Consider the following 22,729-nt stretch of genomic DNA (forward strand, 5'->3'; position numbering starts at 1 on the left):
CTGTGACGCAACTTCCTTTTAAGTTTAAAATTGCCCCGGGAAAGCCATGCAGTCTCCACCATGTTACTTCTTTTTTTTCTCTCTGTGAGGACGCATTTTGCCTCTCTGTAGGTAAAATGTAGCTGCATGGACTTTTGTACCTTTTACCTTCTTTAGAAGATGAGATTTAGCAAGTTAGTTAGCTCTAACTACCTCATCACACTAGAAAATTAATCCACTTTAAATCCAGTTGCTGCCTCCTGCAGAATTCTGGAGTTTGTAGTTTAGGGTCAAGCCTTTAACATCCTCACCAATCTACAAATCCCAGAATTCTACAGGAGACAGAAACCGGATTTAAAGTGGAGTCATTTCTCTAGTGTGAGGAAGTAGCAAGACTTTTCGATCAATAATGTATTTCATTTTTACTTTAATACATCTCTTGAATCTAAAGATTGACTCTGCAATCCTCGGCCATCCCAAAGATTCTTTATTTATTTATTTACTCAATTTATATACTGCTTTTCTCAGCCCTGGGGCGACTCAAAGCGGTTTACAGTAGCAAAATTCAATGCTTGAACATCATAAAACAGATTAAAACAATTAAAAACCATAGCATCAATATACAAACATTACAAAGTCAATACTACGTAACTCATGGTGTCTCTTAGTTAAAATCAAGATCCAATCTCGTCATCTAGTCGTTTCATGTTCCAATATTTGTTACACTGCCTTTTCAAATGCCTGCTTGAATAACCAGGTCTTAACCTTCCTACGAAATGCTAACAGAGAAGGGACCAATCTAATATCTCTGGGAAGGGCGTTCCATAGCTGAGGGGCCACCACTGAAAAGGCCCTGTCTCTCGTCCCTGCCAAACGTACTTGTGACGAAGGCGAGATCGAGAGCAAGGCCTTCCCAGACAATCTTAACGTCCTAGCTGGTTCAGAGGAGGAGATTATAAGGCAATTCCTGCTCACCACATCTAAGTTTCTACTTCTTATAGAGCCTACTCCTGGTACTCTGCTACATTTTGGTGGAATTACCCTAACTGAGGTTATTTTTGAGCCTAACCGCTCCGATTTCCCAACAATATGTTCTGATATGAAAGAGTTCTTCAATCACATTCTGAATGCAGATCACCCAAATTAAGCAATGGGAATAAATGATGAAAAATGAATTGTATGCACATACATTCCGAATCTATTTTATTTGGCAAATTTTATAATTGATACTCTCACCTCAGAGAGTTTTTCAACACTGAGCTTCCGGTGGAGAAACAGGAAGGGAAAATATTATGCAGTATTAATTTCTGTTAATTGCTTACTTTCTACACCCTCAATAGTCTCTAATTTTAAACAATGCTGAATGAGATGTGCAAAGCACCTGAATAGCCACATTCCATAGCTTACCTGAGGCTGGATGGTTCCTTTATAAGAACATCAGGGACTTCATATCTTGGTTTAAGGGGTGTTATTTCATTAATTTTAAGTCTGAAAATGTTGCCTTCTATTTCATAAACTTCTACTAAAAGGGGATCCTGGTAATGTAAAAATAAAGGAATAATAATTAGAATCTATATGTGGACAACAAATTACATTGGGCTGGGTTAGACTTGTCTTTTCACATGACCTCAATTTCTGGGAGTTGTAGTTCACCTACATCTGGAGACACTGTGACCACTACCAACAATAGACTGGGATCAAACTTATCACACAGATCCTCCATGACCAACTGAACCTACTATAAGGGTCTGAGGGGACTGACACACCATGGTGGGAGTTGTAGTTTACCGTGCAGCCAGAGTGCACACGGATCCCACCGATAATGCATCTAGAGCAAACTTTCTCAACATGACAAACGAAATACTGATGGAGTTTCAGAGACTTAACCTGGCAAGATGTCAGTTGCAGTTAATCCACAACCTTATGCATTTTGTACAATTTAAAAAATGACTTTTTTCAAATAACCTGGGCAACGCCGGGTACCCAAGTTAGTATCTACTAAAATGGAAGCTTAATTTTTTTACTGTAATTGTCCAAGATTTTTCTTAATCAGTTACTTCTCAAATATATTTCTCACCTTGTATTCTTCACTGATAATATGGAATTTGACATTGCTGTTGGATAATTCCACTGTGTCCAGCAAGACCCGGTATAAGGGCTTCCCAGGACGCAAATGTTTCTGCCTCCTGATTGAAACAACGCAAAGGGAACAGACTCGGTTAACTGACTTCTGCAATTAATTACGTGTTCACTTAACTCCTGATACAATCAAAAGGACATAAACAGTCTAGAAGCACAACTTTATATGAATTCTGAAGTGTACTAAAACCAAAGTAATATATGACATAACTTTACTTTTCATCTTTCAATTTTTGTTTTTTATTTGTTTAGAAATAGAAAATACAACTGAATGCGTTGTTGAAGGCTTTCATGGCTGGAATTACTGGGTTGCTATGAGTTTTCCGGGCTGTATGACCATGTTCCAGAAGCATTCTCTCCTGATGTTTTGCCCACATCTATGACAAGCATCCTCTGAGATTGGAAGGTCTGTCAGAAACTAGGCAAGAGGGCTTCATACTTTAGCAAAGGACAAGAGGGATCCTCTCACCTCTGCAGGAGTCTACCATATACCATGCAGCTGTGGACAAGTCTACATAGAGACCACCAAATGCAGTGCACAAACTCTAATCAAGGAACATGAAAGGCACTGCAGACTACTTCAACCAGAGAAGTCAGCCATAGCAGAGCACCTGATGAACCAACTTGGACACAGCATATTATTTGTGAACTCAGAAATGCTGGACCACTCTAAAAACTACCATGTCAGACTACACAGAGAAGCCATTGAAATCCACAAGCATGTGGACAATTTCAACAGAAAGGAAGAAACCTGAAAATGAACCAAATTTGGCTACCAGTATTTAAAAAACTCTAAAAGCAGCATAGTAAATAAAGAACAACACTCAGAAAACAGGGGAATTCCAGACAGAAAACAATCAGGGCCAGCTAATCACCTCCCAACAATGGATTTCCCCCCAGGCAGGAAGCAGCCAGGCTTTGAAGCTGCAAAGATATTCAATGCTAACTAAGCTTGCCAATTCAACATTCACACTTGCCTCCAACAGACAAGAGTCCTTTTTCTCACCCTACACATCCCACGATATTTTATTTATTTATTTATTTATTTATTTATTTACTGTCCTTGTATACCGCCGTTTCTCAGCCTAACTGGCGACTCAACGCGGTTTACAACAGAATATACAGTACACAGTATACAATTAAAACCGTAAAAAACATAATACACAATATTTCACATATATAAACCCCGCGTGCCTATTTTCCAACAGACCTCATAACCCCTGAGGCTGCCTACCATAGATGTGGGCGAAATGTCAGGAGATAATGCTTTTGAAACATGGCCATGCAGCCCGGAAAACTCACAGCAACCAAATGCAATTTAATTTATTCATAGCCTTTCTTTCTTCAACAAAGTACATATTAATAACTCCATTTGGAATTCTTGGTTTATCCTTATGACCATCATCCTTTCATGATACATTCTTGTCCTTAATTTACTTCTACAATTACTTGCATTGTCAAAAAGTGCACCTACACTGTCGAATTAATGTGGGTTGACACCACTTCAACAGCCATGGATCAATGCTATGGAATTATGGCAGTTATAGTTTTACTAGGTCTTAGCTTTCTCTGACAAAGAATATTGGTGCCTCTCCAAACTATAGCTCTTACCATTATAAATCATTGAGTCATTGCAGTAAAGTAGCATCAAACTGCATTCATTCTACAGTGTAGATGAACACTCAGTTATCGTGAGAAGATTGTGAAGTAGTGAAATTTAAGGAGGAAGTGGTGTTAATGTGATTCATCCTGAAACTGGTCTCCATAAGCTTTTGCAACAGCGAGTTTGAATAGTGAAAGTATTTTTTTTTGCTAAAAAAGAATAATTTCCTGTCATGAAGAACCTCAGCTAGAAAGAGATTCACCTTTCAGAAAAGGCTTTTAATATGCTTTCTGCAATAAACAACTCACTGTAAGGCCATTTCTCACAACAGCATACAAAGTAGATGGGTAAGGTACTCAGATCATGTTTTTTTGCTCCCATATTCTCTCTCTTATTTGCAAAAGAAGTTCTCATCAAGATTGCTACCACCTGGCAAGAAAATCTGTTCAAAACTTTGGGCTAAATTACAGTATATCTGGATGTAACTGTACCATGGCATGTTTGTTAATCTATATAGCTCAACCATTTCAAAGCTCCCTGCTCTAGTGGGGGTGACACGATCGTCAGCATAGATGAAACTGTCTGTCCCTTCTGGCAGCGACTCATTTGTGTAAATGTTAAACATGGGTGGAGCAAGCACGCTCCCTTGAGGAAGGCCGTTCTTCTGTTTTCGCCATCTGTTTCTCTCGCCCTAGAACTCAACAAAAAAGCTTTTGTTTTGTAGCAGATTTTATATGAAGTGGGTGAGGTGGTAGCCCTTTGTGATAGCATAAATTCTGTGTGCCCAGGAGAGACTCCTTCCTGGGCACACAGAAGACTGGGCGACTTGGAAGGCGCTGAACAGACTGTGCTCTGGCACCACGAAATGCAGAGATAACCTTAAGAAATGGGGCTACAACATGGAGATCACGATGTGCAAGTGTGGAGAAAAGCAAACCACAGACCACCTACAATAGTGCAACCTGAGCCCTGCCTCATGCAGAATGGAGGACTTTCTCACAGCGACACCAGAGGCACTCCAAGAGGCCAGCTTCTGGTCAAAGGACATTTAGCATAATTCCTGGGCAACGTCTTTGCAGATGGCCAATTTTCTCACACCAGAAGTGACTTGCAGTTTCTCAAGTCGCTCCTGGCACGACAAACAAAAGAAGAAGCATAATTCCAAGTTTTTAACTTTCTTTGTGTTTTTAAACGGATTATAACTGTACCCAATTAGCTTCTGACACAATGAATAAATATCTATATATCTTTGTTGCATTGTGTTTATGAAGTAAATTGAACTAAGCCTGGAACATTAAAAACCTCACTTATATACTGCATTGAGTTGAAGACAAATCACTATGTAACATGATTTTTGTTCCTGGGTTATAAATGTCACTTCCTAATTGGTCCTATCATAAAAATTTGGAAAAAGTTTATTAAACTGCAAAAACCACAGCACATTTTGCTTCTGTTTTTTAATGACTATCTCATAGAGTCTCAACCAATTCAACACAGTTTGCAGCAGTTTCTGGAGTATAACAACTACTTTCAAAGTTACGTATCATACAATTAAACAAGAATAACACTTTCAAACCAGGAACAGATTTTTTTCAAATTTTGTTACATAGTGTATTGTTAGCCCAAGTATGGGCAAACTTGGGCCTTCTAGGTGTTTTGGACTTCAACTCCCATCATTCCTAAGTGGCTGAGGGGGAAAGGAAGGGGCCTGAGGCTGTTAGGAATGGTAGGAGTTGATGTCCAAAACATCTGGAGGCCCCAAGTTTCCCCATGCCTGTGTTAGCTCCCCAGGCATGATACACAATGAGGACAGATTTCCCTTACCTGTAGAAGGCAATCTGTCTGCATGTCTTAAACTGGCTTTCCTCCACGGCCTCATCCTGGACACTGGATAAAAGACAGTGTAATTTAACCTCCCACTGAAAAAAGAGAAGTATAAACCATATACACTGGCAATAACTCATTTTGTCCAATGTTGGCTTGTTTTACTGAAGAGTCTGAATAAATGCAGCTCAACGCCACTTTTGATTGCCATGGCTCAATGGAATGCAATCTTGGGAGTTGTAGGTTTATAACAGTGTTTCTCAACCTGAGGGTTGGGACCCCTGAGGGAGTTGCAAGGAGGTTTCAGAGGAGTCACCATAGACCATCAGAAAACATGTATTTCTGATGGTCTTGGGAATCCCTTTGACAGAGAAGGCTGAAGATCTCTCCACCTGTCCTTCTTTTCCTTTTTGGAAACAGATGGCGAATCCTCCCACCAAAAACCCTCCTCCACTGTGACTGGCCAGCCTCTCAGCCAAGGGGAAGGCTATTCCTGAGACTCCAAGTGGGGAGGTGAGGAAGGCATGCTCAGTGCATGTGTGGGCAAGGGAGAGCACGCGAGGCTGGAGGGAGGCTGCCAGGGAGTCTCTTCAAGGCATGGGGATTCTTTGTGGGAAGTTTAGCCCAATTCTATTGTTGGTGGGGCTCAGAGTGCTCGTTCATTACAAGTGAACTACAACTCCAAAACAAAAGGCCAATGCCCACCAACCCTTCCAGTATTTTCTGTTGGTCATGGGAGTTCTGTGTACCAAGTTTTGTAGTTCGGCCAGCTGATGACAATAAGGATTTTGGGTGTGCAGGGGCTGATGGTTTTTTGGGTGCTTAGACAGAGGGGGTATTGGAGCAAGATGGTTCTCCGGTTAGGAAAACTGAGGGGGGTTTGGAGCAAGATGCTGTTTCTGAGTGTGGGAATGAAACTACTTCAAAAGCTGACAGGCAGGGAAGGGAGGATAACATGAGTTCATCTGAAGAAGCAGCTGGCTTAGACAGGGATACCAGGCTGCTCCTGCGGGGGAAGAAATTCAGGTGCAAGCAAAGCCATGGGAATGAGAGGCAGAAGCAGGCCTCTCAAGGTCAATGGAACATCTTCATGTATTGCAGCCCTTAAATTAGGCAGACAGCTGTTTGGATTTTTAGATCAAGCAACGTGGCTACTGGAGGGGGAAACTCCTGTCCTGTTCCTGGTTATGCTCTAAACTCAAGACCCAAGATTCCTAGACAAGTTTTGCTTCCTCCGTTAAGGATTTTACTTATGGATTCAAGCTCTTGTTTTGTTCCTTGTTTTCTGGATTGATGTTCAAGTTTTAACTCTTGTTTTGGGGATTTATTTTTTGCCTACTGGACTTGCTTTGTATATACACACTTGGATTTTTACTCTATTATTTGCTTAAGGTGCTTCTGACCCTTTTTAATATGTGTTTTATCAATAAACTGTTTAATACCACGACTGGTTTCCTGGTGAGTGCTTTGAGCAAGGTGAACTCCTGCTGAGGTGCAACACCAAGTTTGGTTCAATTCCATTGTTGGTGGAGTTCAGAATGCTCTTTGATTGTAGGTGAACTATAAATCCCAGAATCTACAACTCCCAAATGACAAAATCAATTCCTTCAACTCCACCAGTATTCAAATTTGGGTGTATCGGGTATTTGTGCCAAATTTGGTCCAGTGAATTAAAATACATCCTGTATGCCAGATATTTACATTACGATTCATAACATATAGTTATGACGTGGCAACGAAAACAATTTTATGGTTGGGGGTCACCACAACATGAGGAACTGTATTAAGGGGTCACGGCATTAGGAAGGCTGAGAAACACAGGTTTGAAATGTCTCAGCCTTCTCTGCCAAAGAGGGCCGGTGCCTCATAGAATCATAGAGTTGGGAGAGACCTCATGGGCCATCCAGTCCAACCCTCTGCCATGAAGCAGGAAAACTGCATTCAAAGCACCCCCAACAGATGGCCATCCAGCCTCTGTTTAAAAGCTTCCAAAGGAGCCTCTACCACACTCTGGGGCAGAGAGTTCCACTGCTGAACAGCTCTCAGAGTCAGGAAATTCTTCCTAATGTTCAGATGGAACAAAAGTATAAATCCCAGCATTCCATAACACTCGCCAAACTATAAATCCCAGCATTCCATAGCACTGACCCATGCTATTAACTGTAGTGTACAGCCAGCCTCTATTTAGCTTTGCAAGATTAAGAATGAATGAAAAATCAAAGCCAAAGGAACAGGGAGAGGACTAATCAGCAAAAATACAATATTTTCTCTTCCCTTCTGCTGTCAATCATGCTTTAGTTTTTATATCTCTCTGTTTAGGTTTGCAAAGCAACTCTTGCAGAATCATGTGAGTTGTTTACCTGACTTGTTCCTGGCTACCTGAAGCCATGGCATTTCTCCACGGAGCTCTTCTGGGAGGGGAAAGTCTGCTCCCTGCCCTCCTCAATCCTCGTTGTGGGTCACTTAGAGATAAGGAAGCGCAGAGCAAAGTCTCCAGCCAATGGAGAGTTTGGCTTTCAGGTCCCGCGCAGCATGCTGGGAAATGGAGTTTTTTCTTTTCTTTCTGACACTGGCACATGCTGATTACCTTGGCAAGATCACAGAATCATAGAGCTGGAAGAGACCTCGTGGGCCACTCCAAACACCTTTGCAGAAGCATACGAGAAGCTCGGCATTTTGTAATATTACACCATTAAGCTATATTTCTGGCATTGGAGAAGGCATCTGAACATTAGGAAGAACTTCCTGACTGTGAGAGCCGTTCAGCAGTGGAACTCTCTGCCCCGGAGTGTGGTGGAGGCTCCTTCATTGGAAGCTTTTAAGCAGAGGCTGGATGGCCATTTGTCAGGGGTGATTTGAATGCAATATTCCTGCTTCTTGGCAGAATGGGGTTGGATTGGATGGCCCAGGAGGTCTCTTCCAACTCTTTGATTCTATGATTCTATGATTGGCTGGTGACTGCTGGAAGAGCACATTGGTTTTCTAGATAATAATAATAAATAATAAAACTTTGTTTATACCCTGCTCCATCTCCCCCAAGGAGACTTGGTGCGGCTTACATGAGGCCAAGCCCATCAATGCAGTACATACATTATAATACAACAACATAACAATAACCAGAAAATAAAATAGAATCATAGAATCAAAGAGTTGGAAGAGACCTCATGGGCCATCCAGTCCAACCCCATTCTGCCAAGAAGCAGGAATATTGCATTCAAAGCACCCCTGACAGATGGCCATCCAGCCTCTGTTTAAAAGCCTCCAAAGAAGGAGCCTCCACCACACTCCAGGGCAGAGTGTTCCACTGCTGAACAGCTTTCATAGTCAGGAAGTTCTTCCTCATGTTCAGATGGAATCTCCTTTCTTGTAGTTTGAAGCCATTGTTCCGTGTCCTAGTCTCCAGGAAAGCAGAAAACAAAACTGATATTGTGGGATTTCCTGCCTTGATATTCTGGGTTCTATGGCTTTGTGGAAGGGCCCTGAATGCAGTTTGATACCCTTTTAGCTATCACTTGCTCCCTTATCCCTGTGATTTCCTCTCACATATTTATACATGGTTATCATGTCTCCTCTCAGCCGTCTCTTCTTCAGGCTAAACATGCCCAGCTCTTTAAGCCTCTCTTCATGACCCTTGATCATTTTAGTCGCCCTCCTCTGGACACATTCGAGCTTGTCAATATCCCTCTTCAATTGTGGTGCCCAGAATTGGACACAATATTCCAGGTGTGGTCTAACCAAGGCAGAATAGAGGGGTAGCATTACTTCCCTAGATCTATACACTATGCTCCTATTGATGCATAAAATGCAAAGAAATGTAATAGACGACAACCGATAACATAAAACATGCAATTAAAAACAGAGGATTTCACTAAGCAGGGACACCTTCAAGGCTATTTAAAAAAAAAACTTTGGGAGATAGGATGGTGCAGATCATCAGGATAAGGATCCGAGAATGAGGGAGGATTCAATGTTCAATGACAGGCCGAGCTTCTCGTATACTTCTGCGAAGGTGTTTAGAGAGGCTTATAGGTTTTCACTTCACTTCACTTCGCTTTATTTCTTAATTAGTCGCTCTCCATCAAGGTGCTCCGAGCGACTTACAATCTAAAATAGCATTTACACAATATAAAAACATTCAAGTGACTATTTGGCAAATTAGATCTGATTACTTAAATGCACAAGCAAACAGTCAAGTCTTGAGTGCCTTTTCTTCTGAATGCGCATAGATGACATTGTCATCAGCATATATCCCAGTTCAAAACAGTTGTGTGATTTTACTCAGCTGTGTGGAAGGGACCTAGTTTATCTGAGTCCTCACTACTATATATTTCAGTTCAAAGCTGATATTGTGGGATTTCCTGCCTTGATATTCTGGGTTATATGGCTGTGTGGAAGGGCCCTCAAACTGCATTCACTCTCCAGTATTGATACCTAACATTCTTACGCCACTAGTCCTTCATTGCGACCACTAGAATGACAGGCCGTAAATCTGACATTTCGCCCCGCCCACTGGAACTCAGAGACAGATGCCTGAGCCAATCCGGGGGCGCCCCATCACCAAAGCCCCGCCCAGAATCCCAGGAGCGGAAGGGGCGGAGCCTGGGCTGTGGCGCGCCTTCGCGGTTTGACAGTTTCGCGGTGGCGCTTTGCGGAATGATGCCGCCGCCGCTTCAGAAGGAAGGAGGACGGAGGCGGCTCTGCTCCGGGCCGGTGCTGTGGCTGCTCCCGCTCTTCTTGGCGGGCCTTCCGGACCCGGTGGAGGGCGGGCAGGTCTCCAAATGGCGGCTGCCGGTTCCCATGGTGAGCGAGGAGAGAGAGCAGGGCTGCCCAGGCTTCACTTCCTCATCTGGGATTCCAACCTGACCCTGGACTCAAGGCCTGAACCTGACCCTGAACTCAAGCCTCTTCACACTTCTGGCTTTTAGTAGTATTATTTTGCTTCAGCTGCTAGGGCAGCAGACTGTGGAATCCTGGGATTTGCAGTATTTGGGGAGGCATGGCATAGCCATGCCTCCCCAAATACTGCAAATCCCAGGATTCCACAGTCTGCTGCCCTAGCAGCTGTCATTCTGGAGTGTGAATGAGCATTTAATGTTTGGTTGTGCTTCCCTGCAGTGCCCCCCTCCTTCCTTTGGTGGTTTTTTAAAGCAGAGGCTGGATGGCCATCTGTCGGGAGTGATTTGATTGCATGGCAACAAAAGGGGGTTGGACTGCATAATAATAATAATAATAATAATAATAATAATAATAATAATAGAGTGTTCCCTTGCTATTTCGCGGTTCGCTTATTGCAGACTCGCTGTTTCAAGAATTTCAATATATATATATATATATATATATATATATATATATATATGCTGTTTTGTGGGGTTTTGCCACAACCTCTCTCCAAGGCGCTTTCCCTCCTCAGTCCTCCCTCCCTCCCACCTTTCCTTCCTTTCCTTCACTTTATTTTAAGTTTATAAATACTTAAAATAGTGTATAACTACTAAAATAATGTATAAATATTAAAATAAATAGAGCATCCCTACACAGCGGTTTTTCACTTACTGCGGGAGGTCCTGGAACCTAACTCTAGCAATAAGTGAGGGAACACTGTAATAATAACAGGTCTGGCACAAGCCAGTAAAGGTGGTCCCAGTGGTGATCGGCACACTGGGTGCAGTGCCTAAAGACCTTGGCCTGCACTTAAACACAATCAGCGCTGACAAAATTACCATCTGTCAGTTGCAAAAGGCCACCCTTCTGGGATCTGCATGTATTATTATTTCACAGAGTCCTAGACACGTGGGAAGTGTCTGAGATGTGATACAATACAACAGCCAGCAGAATGACCTTGTTTGCTGTGTACTGATCTTGTTGTGTTTCAAATAATAATAAACTTTATTTATATCCCGCCCTGTCTTTCCAATGGGGGACTCAAGGCATTTTTTTTTTAATCGTGTCAGGAGCGACTTGAGAAACTGCGAGTCGCTTCTGGTGTGAGAGAATTGGCCGTCTGCAAGGACGTTGCCCAGGGGACGCCCGGATGATTTGATGTTTTTATCATCCTTGTGGGAGGCTTCTCTTATGTCCCCGCATGAAGAGCTGGAGCTGATAGAGGGAGCTCATCCGCCTCTTCCCGGATTCGAACCTGTGACCTTCAGTCCTGCCGGCACAGGGGTTTAACCCACTGCGCCACCGGGGGCTCCATACTCAAGGCAGTTAACAACATACAGCGGCAAATATTCAATGCCATAATATTTTGTCCCTTCCAACTCTATTATCATAATATTTATTTATTTATTTATTTGCTTTATTTGCTTTACTTCTATACCGCCTTTCTCAGCCGAAATGGCGACTCAGGCCATTTATTTACCACATTTGTCTCTTGCCTTTCTCAACCCCGAAGGGGACGCAGGTAGGCTTTACAAAGGCAACAATTCAATGCCAAATATTCATATACACCGATAAATAAACAAAAACGTTAAAACCAAACCCATTAAAAACATAGCATTAAAACATCAATTAAAATCATGTGGTCCAAATCATATTCTAGGGTCAGTCTGAGCCATCATTATGTTAATTTATATTAAAATAATGTAATATAATTCTAAGGCAAAAGTGTCTGTAGAAGTCCCTTTTCTTCTATAGTAGCATCTTCCTGCTACAGATGGCCCTTGTGTCCCTTCCAACTCTATGAATCTATATAGCATCATCATAATATAATATAATATAATATAATATAATATAATATGATTCTATGACAAAAAAGTATGTAGAAGTCCCATAATAATAATAATAATAATAATAATAATAATAATAATAATAATAATAGAAGAGTCGGGGTGGCTTACAACAATCAACAGATACAGAAAATAACATAACAATATACCATAGCAATAAACGATTATCACACCTTTTTCCTCTATAGCAGACATGGGCAAACTTCGACCCTCCAAGTGTTTTGGACTTCGACTCTCAGAAGTCTTAACAGCCAGTAGGCCATTAGGGATTGGGGGAGTCCAAAACACCTGGGGGGGGGGGGCAAAGTTTGCCCATGCCTCCTCTCAAGTAACATCTTCCCGCTACAGACTTCCCATAAGAGGATTTGATTGTTATGTATTATTATTATTATTATTATTATTATTATTATTATTATATTTATTTACATCCCACTTTTTCTCTCCACAAAGCGGCTTACATTAAAAGCATTTCAATACAATTTTAAAATATGCAAATTTAAAAATATTAAAACAGAATTAAATATCACAATTCAATTAAATGAGGATTAAAACATTAAAGAGGAAAGGATGCTGCTGTTGAAAAATTTCTAGCCTTCTAAAAAAAGTGGAAAAGTGTCTCCAATGTATTTTAAATACTGTTAAATATATGTTTTGTTTCATATTATGATAATTGGCCTACCAATTGGCCTAATGTGGTGTAATGAATATGTATACATAAGTAGACAAATTCTACAAAGAGTTAAGGGCCAGTGTAGATGTTGTTTTAAATTGCCATTAAAGATCATGAGATCTGGATGATAAGACTGGAGGGCGTTGTGACCAGAGATCACAATGGCTAGTTTTGTTTGCACAAGGAAGTTGCCGCTGTAAGTATGGAAGGAACTTCTCCAGTGTTGCCATATTTGCACAAGATTATTTGCACTGGGAAAGCTTCGAAATGATTGTCTTCACTGGCTGTTGTCGCTCAGATCAGAAGCTTGCCTTTTATAATTATAGTGAATACAAACAGAGATAAATATCAAAAAAAGAGGGAAAATCCAGGACAAGTTTTGTGTGAAGTGACAATTCTTATACATTTTATTTTTCATTTATATCCACCCCTCTTCCAAAGAACTCCTTCAGGAAGAATATATACCATAGTTCTCCCTCTTCTTATGCCCCCAGTGCTTCGTGATGTATATTCAGCTGAGAAACAATGGCTGGTTCAATGTGTTATCGAAGGCTTTCATGGCTGGAATCACTGGGTTGCTGTGAGATTTCCGGACTGTATGACCAGAAGCATTTTCTCCTGACATTTCACCCACATTCTGTGGCAGGCATCCTCAGAGGTTGTGAGGTCATTTGGAAACTAGGCAAGAGAGGTTTATATATCCAAGTGAGGTTTATATATCCAGAATGTACAGAATGGGAGAAATAACTCTTGTCTGTTTGAGGCAAATGTGAATGCTGCAATTGGCCACCTTGATTAGCATTTAATGGTATTGCAGCTTCAAAATATGGCTACCAGTATTTAAAAAAAACCCTCTAAAATCAGGACAGTGAATACAGAACAACAGCATTCCAGACAAGAATGAATCAAGGCCAGTTAACGCCTCCCAAAAAGGATCCCCCAGGCAGCAAGCAGCCAGGCTTTGAAGCTGCAAGGCCATTCAATGCTAATCAAGGTGTCCAATTGCAGCATTCATACTTTCTTCTAACAGACAAGAGTTCTTTCACTCGCCCTGGTCATTCCACAAATATATAAACCTCACTTGCCTAGTTTCCAAGAGGCCTCACAATCTCTGAGGATGCCTGCCACAGATGTGGACAAAACATCAAGAGAGAATGCTTCTGGAACATGTCCATACAGCCCAGAAAACTCACAGCATCCCAATGACTGGTTCAGTGTTCCCGAATGAGGATTTGAACCAGGATGCCCTGGGCCTCACTCAGCACTGCTTCACATGGCTACATATATGTAGCAAACAAAAACAAAAAACAAACACAGACATGACAACTTTGGTCAATTCTGGTTGGACGCTATTGCTTCTGCATCATTCTCCAGAGAACAGAAGATACACATTATATGTGTTTTAGAACTATTTTGATCAGATATGAAAACATAGGCGAATTGGTTTTTATTTTTCCAAGTTGGAGCAGATAATAATGTTGACCTATTCATATACAGTATATGGGGTCTTAGGAACCAACTGTGAGTGTAGGAGAAAAGAGTTTGAGACCTCATTTGGCCAAGAAATTAATTTGATGACTCTGGGCAAGTCATACTTGCTCAGAGGAAGGCAATTGCAAACCTCTTCTTGCCAAGAAAATCCTGTGATAGGTTCGCCTTAGGGCTACCGTAGGTTGGAAACAACTTGAGGGCACACAACGACCACTATAGTAGTTCTTATGTAGTTGTTTTTGTTCGCTGAATGTTAATGAGCTGCACTGTATGTGCGAACCAACTTCTTTAACCTCATTTTGTTTTACTCACATTTAAAGCCCTTCTACACAGCCATAGAACCCAGAATATCAAGGCAGAAAACCCCACATATCTGCTTTGAATTGGGTTATCTTAGTCCACACTGCCATATATTCCATTTCAAAGCAGATAATGTGGGATTTCATTCAGCTGTGTGAAAGGGGCCTCAGTAAGTTTCAGTGATATCAGTAGGACTTACTGTCAGGTAAGTGAATGAAGGACTGAAGCTTTAGTATTTTCCTTCCTTCCCAATGGAAGAGCAATAGGTAAGATTACAAGCATAATTTATACATAGAAGTACTTACGTTACTTACTTAGGCGGGTAGGATTGTCTTCCAAGATCGGTGGGTCCGTAGGTGACTGTGGAGCCCTATTCTTGATCTGCATTTTCTCCCACAGTGAGGGCATTGGTTTCCACGTGGAAGGCAGTCCCGGTCGGGGTTGGCTTGACGCACCTTCCTCTTGGCATGTTTCTCTTTCGCCCTCCATTCGCGCTGCTTCAAATTCTACAGCACTGCTGGTCACAGATGACCTCCAGTTGGAGCGCTCAAGGGCCAGGGCTTTCCAGTTCTCAGTGTCTATGCCAGAGTTTTTAAGTACATATTACATTGCTTGGAGAATGTGACATATAGCTATTACTCTGTGAAGAAAAATTTAGCCACTCTTTCTCTTTACTTCCTCTTTTCTCTGTAGGGAAAGAAATATTTTAACTTTGGAAAGATTCTCTTCAGGAACACTACAATTTTCCTAAAATGTAAGTGCATTAAATTTATAGGTTATAAGGTGGCAATGTGTAATAATAGATGTATTCACTCCAGAGAATGTCAATATGTCATTCCCATTATTTTTAGCACTCTGATCCTTTACCTAAGCAGTTAAGAAAAATGAGCTGTATTTATATATCCCTTTATATATCCCTGGTCTAATTAATGTAATGTTAGAACAGGATCGTCACAATATTTTTTGACCATTTGGATGCTTAGTCCCCCTAAAATTAGTTGGGACTAATTCCTACAAAACCAATGAAGCATTCTAATGATGACCGATGTAAGTTCCATTATATTCAGTGGGATATACAGTTCCACTTTCTACATGTTTATTCAGAGTATGAAGACAGATTTGCAAGTACCAGTAAGTGTATACAGTTGCTGCATCTTGGATTCGAATACTCTAACAACAGTATTCCTTCTGTTGTGTTCTGTTCATGGGAACTACCTCCAATAGAAGGGGAAAGGCAGTTTTTTAAAAATATGTTTTTGCCTTCTTTTGCTTGCACCCCTTTAAAGTCTGTACGAAAGAGGACTTTCTGGAGTTATTAATGCATGTGTGTGTTTCTGTGTTCTGAGATGGCTGCAAAGATTAAAGACCCTTTAGTTCTGAAATGTGCAATCAATACAGACATCCTAATTGAGGAGAAGAAACAACCAAGGGTAGCATTCATATTCTACTCACAAAAGTAAGAACATAAAGTCTAAGGAGAAAAAGCATAATGCAGCATTATATAACAGCCCAGAGTCGCCTTCAGGCTGATATGGGCAGGGTAGAAATAGCATAAATAATTAAATTAACTGGATAATAGGTGATACAGAAATGGAAACAAAACAATTTTGCATATCACCTAGCAGTTCCTTCTATAAAATACAACAATGCTCAGATTTTTAAAAATCCATGAACATTGAAAGAAAAAGCGATGACATTCTAGTCCAAGCCAACAAGGAACTGCACGCCAGGAACCAAATCCACTTAAATTCTGAATCTCTTCCACTAATATCACAACTAGTTCCATTTGAGGAGGGGATTCCAATCCAGAAGAGTCCTCAATTGAAGCAAACGGGGAAGATGATAAATCACCCGTTCTTTCTTATCTATCTCTGTATAAATTTGTGTTTGCAAAAGAGAGTATGCACTTAAATTAAGTGGTTTGTATGGTTTTTCTTTAAATCAGGTGTATAATGTGTGATAGATTTTTCCAAGAGACCATACTGAATTTGTGTTTGCTCGTGATCCTGCCTGCATCGCAAGCGCGCTTGGTGGGGATTCGAGACAGGGCCTTTTCTGTGGTGGCCCCCCGACTCTGGAACGCCCTCCCAAGAGATCTTAGACAGGCCCTTACACTGGCAGTCTTCAGAAAGAACTTGAAGACCTGGCTGTTCCGATGTGCCTTCTCAGATTAGGAACCTCCAATACCAAGTCCTAGAAGCACTTTAGTAGAACTAAGATCACTGCACACTGCACACTGCACTTACTTTATAATCCTACATACCTCCTGCCACATCAGCACTTTTAATCTTGTACCCATTACTCTGGCCTGGCCCAGTTTTATAGTGTCTCAATGTATTGTTTATTGTTGTTGTTTATTCTGCTTAACTGTTTTTAATTTGCTTTAGGTATTGTATTGTTGTATTGTGTTTTGAGGCCTTGGCCTATGTAAGCCGCATCAAGTCCTTCGGGAGATGCTAGTGGGGTACAAATAAAGTTATAATAATAATAATAATACTGAACAACAGCAATGCACTATCAGTTCCTTTTTGTGCTTTTTCCATTGCATAGCATAAAAAGTGTAATCGTGTAAATAATTTCTCCAAGGTGGATTTAAATGGTGTCATTTTATGTTTAATTTAGTTCTGAGGCTTGCTTGTACAGCATTTATAACCTATGTGGCAGTTTTCTGTGGTGACAGAAATGTGAGAATGAATGGAATAAGGACTTTGTTCCATATGTAGAAAGATTGTAGTGTAATAAAGAATTTCAGGTTAATCTATTCAAAGATAGTTGTGTTGAGCATGCAGGGAAATGCAACTAAATTCAAAATCTACAAAGCAAGGATACCTTTATTGGGCGAAATAAAATGCACACCATATATTGTGTAGTTTTTGATATTTCACTGGTGTTTCACTGCAAAAAAATTTAAAATCTTACAGGAGAAGAAAAGTGATGATGTTTATGTATATTTATTTATTACGGTCGATGACCAGCATCAAAAAATGATGTTAGTAACAGCCTATCGGCTGTTAGGAATTGTGGGAGTTGAAGTCTAAAACACCTGGAGGGCCAAAGTTTGCCTATGCCTGTGTTAGAGTCATAGGCATACAGATAGTCTGGAGTCAGATCAATGACAGTCTATCATGGGTTGGGATTTAGTATGGATCCAGTATTAGGGTCTAAAGCCTTGTCATTATTCATGTTATTTCTAGCTTGTCTATAAAGATTGAGGCTTGAATAATAATAATAATAATAATAATAATAATAATAATAATAATAATAAATTTGTAACCTGCCCTATCTCCCTGAGGGGTATACATTCAACATGCACATATTTATTTATTTAAAACATTTATATTCCGCTCTTCTCACCCTGAAGGGGACTCAGGGCGGAGCACGGCAAACATTCAATACTGGGACCCAAATTCTTATATACATACATAAACATTAAAAACATTTAGCAAAATATTAGAACACACCATTTAAAACCGTCCTAGTCATCCACGTCAAATCCAATTGGCCACGTCAAATCTATTGCTGCTTGGTCCCACAGACAAGTTTTTACCATCCTTCTAAAGGACAGGAGAGAGGGGACCGACCTGATCTCACCAGGAAGGGAGTTCCATAGCTGGGGAACAATCACCGAGAAGGCCCTGTCTCTTGTCCCCACCAGTCGTGCCTGTGACAATGGCGGAATGGAAAGCAGGGCCTCTCCAGAGGATCTTAATCTCCGCGATGATTCATAGGGAAAGATGCGTACCTGGAAGTATATCCCATGTAACTCAATGGAAACTATCCAGGGGAGATGTTCTACTGCTGGAACCATCAATCCAGTGGAACCAGTCAGAGCAACACCCATCTCTACTTCGCGCTTCTGAAGTACCTCTCAAACTAGATGTATGGAATTATACTAGAAATTTGTCTAGAGCCAATGTTTAGGCAGGACAGAGGACAAGTGTGGAAGGAAGTGGGATAATTTTCTGTTGCTAGCATCAATGGAAAGTTGGATTAACCCAATGGGGTTCATTTTTCTGTAGACATATATGGAATTGCAATATCATATACTTGGTGAAACAAAAATGAGATATGCTATAAATCTGAGCATAGAGGCACGGTAAGACAAGGGATACAAGGGAAAATGAACAGAAGTATGGAAAATCATTTTGAAAATGCCTCTGGGTTTTTTTTTTTTTTACCACAGGTTTACTTTATGTTAGGATTCTTGAAAGATTTATGAATACATTGACTTCGAGAAATTGTAATGTCTTATTCATGTTCTCAGCTTCATGGAGTCTGCTTTTTTATCGGAATTATACAAAAATGCAGACTATTTCAAAATGATGGACCTGATTTGAAATTGCAACCATGAAATGCTGATGAATGAAACTCTTTACCACTTGAAAGCGTGAGGTATAGAGTTCCAAATGATTAATGCTAGATTCTTCTCCCAGAGCACAAAAGGCCCTTGACCTAAGTCATTTGCAAGGTGGTGTCCCTGTAACATAAGACCTAATGAGATATTCTCCATTTGTGGAGTTATTTTTTAGATTTCTTTCTGGTTTAAAATGGCTAGTAAAACTTGATAATTCATTGTAAGTTTGTGTTTTTGTGCAATTGTAACATGTTGACATTGTGAAATAATATTGCTTTGAAATCGGGTCTATCATTTTGATTGTAGTTAATATTACTCTTGAAACCTGTTTTTCAAGTTATAATTGTATGTTATTCCAGCATCTTCGGATTTTGTTTTGAAGATTTGGAGGCTTTCCTCAATGTCCTGCACCTCTAGTTTGCATTTCCTTTATTATTTATTTATTTGGGGTTCTTTTACCCCGCCCTTCTCACCCCGAAGGGGACCCAGGGCGGCTTACACAGTAAGGCATGATTAGATGCCAGCATCACAACAATCATCACAACTTACAGTAAAATTCACAGTTACTAACAGCTTCATGCATTATTCCAGTAAAAAACCAATAAAATCAATAAAAACAATACAAACCTAAATTCCTCCCTTACATTGTCAGTGTTTGCTGTCTCATAGTTCCGCTTTTAATACCATTTCGTCTATCCTGCTGGTCTTTAATTGCCTGGTTGCTCAAAGGCCTGGTCCGATAACCAAGTTTTCACCCTCCTCCTGAAGGAGAGGAGGGATGGTGCTGCTCTGATTTCCCCGGGGAGTGAGTTCCACAGGTGAGGGGCCACCACTGAGAAAGCCCTGCTTCTCGTCCCCACCAGCCTCACTTGTAAGAGTGGTGGGGTCGAGAGCAGGACCTCCCCAGATGATCTCAAGCTCCGAGGTGGGACGTAGCGGGAGATACGTTCGGACAGATACACTGGACCGGAACCGTACTTTTGCTTTTTGTTGTTGCCGCAATGGACACTTAATCCTTGGTTGCCATGGGGTTAATGAGATGCTGTCAAGGATGTTTCAGTGGTAACAACACAAAGAGCAGAGCATGATATGTTCTAACACATTTTTTTCATTTGTTTAGTTGAGGGCAACGAGTCTGCCTGTGATCCTTCTCAAGGTTACAATGTCACCTGGTACTTGAGATATTCTGATTGCTACAATGAGGTCTTCAACTTTGGGGTAAGAAATTGGAATTAAAAACTACTTCAGCCATGCTGTCTGTCCACATCTCCATCATTGCCACATGTTCAGACTATTGCAAGGAAACATTACTTGTGCTGTAATATTTATGTGTGATGGTTAACTATAGAAACCTCATTTTTTACAATCCCACTTTCTCCCTCAGGATCATGAAGGTTTATGTCATCAGTATATATTTCTCCCCCCAACTGTTTCGTAGTTTAAGGTGTCGGGGCCTTTCAGAACAAATGTAACTTAATCTCTTTCATGGGCACTTCATGAAGCCACTTCAGGTTGCATTCCTCTATTTGGAGAAAGCATTTGATTGTGTCCCTCATGAAGTTATTTGGTACGCTTTACGACAACATGCTGTTCCCAAAGAACTGGTCAACCGGATCTGGATTATGTACAGCATTCCACTATTTATCCAGTCCTTGAAGTCCCCTAGACCCTTAAAAATTGTACTAAAAATTATATTGGAAATGTGAAACTTTCTGTCATATGTGGTGGACATATGACAAAGCAAAATAATATTGGGGACTGATACAAAATTGGTTACAAGATATGTTTAAAATCAAAATATAGCTAAACCCAACTTTATTTCTACTGGGACTTCCAAACAAACAAAACCCACAAATTTCAAGTTATTATATGATCCTTGCAGCAAGACTACTTTATGCACAAAAATGGAAAACTAAGGAACTACCTCTAAAATAGGGCCCCCTGGTGGCGCAGCGGGTTAAACTTGCTGACTGGAAAGTTGGCAATTTGAACCTGGGGAGTGGGGTGAGCTCCTGCTGTTAGCCCCAGCTTCTGCCAACCTAGCAGTTTGAAAACATGCAAATGTGAGTAGATCAATAAGCACTGCTTCTGCAGGAAGCTAATTGCACTCCATGAAGTCATGCTAACTACATGACTTTGGGTGTGTCTACGGACAACACCAACTCTTCGGCTTAGAAATGGCTTAGAAAACGGATACAACTAGACTTAATGTCAGGGGAAACCTTTACCTTTTACTACCCTTAAAATATAATTGGATTATAAAAGTTCTAGTACTGATAGAAATGGACAAATTATCTTGTATGATAAAGGAGTTGCCAACTGATAACTTTTTTCAACAATGGGAACCATTTATATCATTTGTAAAGAAAAAAGAAAATGTAAAAATGCTTGAGAGATTTGACAATTAAGTGAAATTGAGATAGCAAGGCAGAGTGAAGAGACTGTCTAAAACAAGAGATTAGAAGGATTACAATAATACTTTCATTGTGCATCTTTGAGGTAGGAAGTGGGAAGTCCATTGCTTTTTAATTTCATTATTTTGATATTTGTTTTTAGTGGGGAGGATGGGGGAATCTAATTTTAATTGTTTTTAAAGTCAATTTTAATTGGTGTATGTAGTGTTATGAATTATAAATAGAAAGATTATTTTCTTTCCAAATTGTATAATAGATTTTACATTCCTGAAAAAATTAATAAAAATATAAATTAAAATATTATAATACCAAAAAGGGATTTTTTTTCTCCCCACCTCCTCAAACAGCTTTAACCTGCCGTAAAACATTTTCTTGGATCAGAAGCAAAAGTCTTTTGTGTTATCCGCTGCCTGACTCTGTTAACTGGAAATGGCATTGATTGGTATTTTGAGTGATAAATAGTATTGCCTTGTATTTCTATTTTCTAGCTGCTAATATTTTATTTCCATCAGTCCATCAGCTGGACTAAATCTTGCCATGTGTCTTGGCAGGATGAACAGGCAGATTCTTACTTTGGGAATCCTTTAGAAGACCGCTTGGGTTGGTCAGGATTTTACGCAATGTCTTCACGCTACTTCCCCAACTGCAGTGAGTTGTTCAGACCACAGGTATGAAAGGGGTTCATGGCACAGAAGATGACCAGGAAGAATGGGGAGGGAAGGGGTTGGGTTTTCGGGAAAAATGTGGATGTTTATAATATCTTTCCTTTCATTGTGCCAGTCTGGTCCTCTGTGTAACCATTCCTGGAGAACAAAAACACCTATGACATTGTCTTCTTTTACAACATCATGTGGCAGTGTGTAGTATAGGAAAATTATGGGAGGATCAGGGACACACATCTAATCAAATCTAATTAAACACACACACATTGTGTGTATATACATATGTGGATGTCAGTTGACCAGTATCTGTTTTATTTGTATTGTGTGTGTGTTTGTGTGTGTATACATTTGTGGGTATGCATGTCCATTGATCAGTATCTGTTTAATTTGTATTTAAATTATTTTGCCACCATAATCATTTTTATAAAAGGTGGTATAAAATGCTTATAATTGTAACTAACAACATTAAGTGTAGTTCTCGTGTATGCAGAGAACAATTCCACATTACTCTTGGACATTACCTTGCTTTTTTGGTTTTTGCATATCTGTATCTGCTTTATGACTTGCA

General features: G+C 40.4%; 2 protein-coding genes across 8 annotated transcripts in view; one reads left to right on the forward strand and one right to left on the reverse strand.

Annotated features, from left to right (window-relative positions):
• Window positions 1-8,029, reverse strand: part of GANC (glucosidase alpha, neutral C) — a 33,380-nt gene extending 25,351 nt beyond the window's left edge. For 5 of the 6 annotated variants that reach the window (XM_067462825.1, XM_067462824.1, XM_060760912.2 and 2 more), the window contains exons 1-4: window positions 7,906-8,029; window positions 5,546-5,608; window positions 2,057-2,165; window positions 1,387-1,514 (exon numbers count right to left, since the gene is read on the reverse strand). In XM_067462825.1, coding sequence (XP_067318926.1) covers window positions 1,387-1,514; window positions 2,057-2,165; window positions 5,546-5,608; window positions 7,906-7,934 — 329 coding nt within the window. In that variant the 5' untranslated portion in view covers window positions 7,935-8,029. The remainder of the gene's footprint in view (window positions 1-1,386; window positions 1,515-2,056; window positions 2,166-5,545; window positions 5,609-7,905) is intronic. The other variant, XM_067462826.1, reaches the window with a different exon arrangement.
• A 2,096-nt stretch (window positions 8,030-10,125) lies between these two features.
• Window positions 10,126-22,729, forward strand: part of TMEM87A (transmembrane protein 87A) — a 34,137-nt gene continuing 21,533 nt past the window's right edge. For both annotated transcript variants that reach the window (XM_067462829.1, XM_067462830.1), the window contains exons 1-4: window positions 10,126-10,345; window positions 15,425-15,485; window positions 20,206-20,303; window positions 22,051-22,167. In XM_067462829.1, coding sequence (XP_067318930.1) covers window positions 10,199-10,345; window positions 15,425-15,485; window positions 20,206-20,303; window positions 22,051-22,167 — 423 coding nt within the window. In that variant the 5' untranslated portion in view covers window positions 10,126-10,198. The remainder of the gene's footprint in view (window positions 10,346-15,424; window positions 15,486-20,205; window positions 20,304-22,050; window positions 22,168-22,729) is intronic.

This window comes from Anolis sagrei, chromosome 1 (genome assembly GCF_037176765.1).
Source record: "Anolis sagrei isolate rAnoSag1 chromosome 1, rAnoSag1.mat, whole genome shotgun sequence".
NCBI classification, from domain to species: Eukaryota; Metazoa; Chordata; class Lepidosauria; order Squamata; family Dactyloidae; genus Anolis; species Anolis sagrei.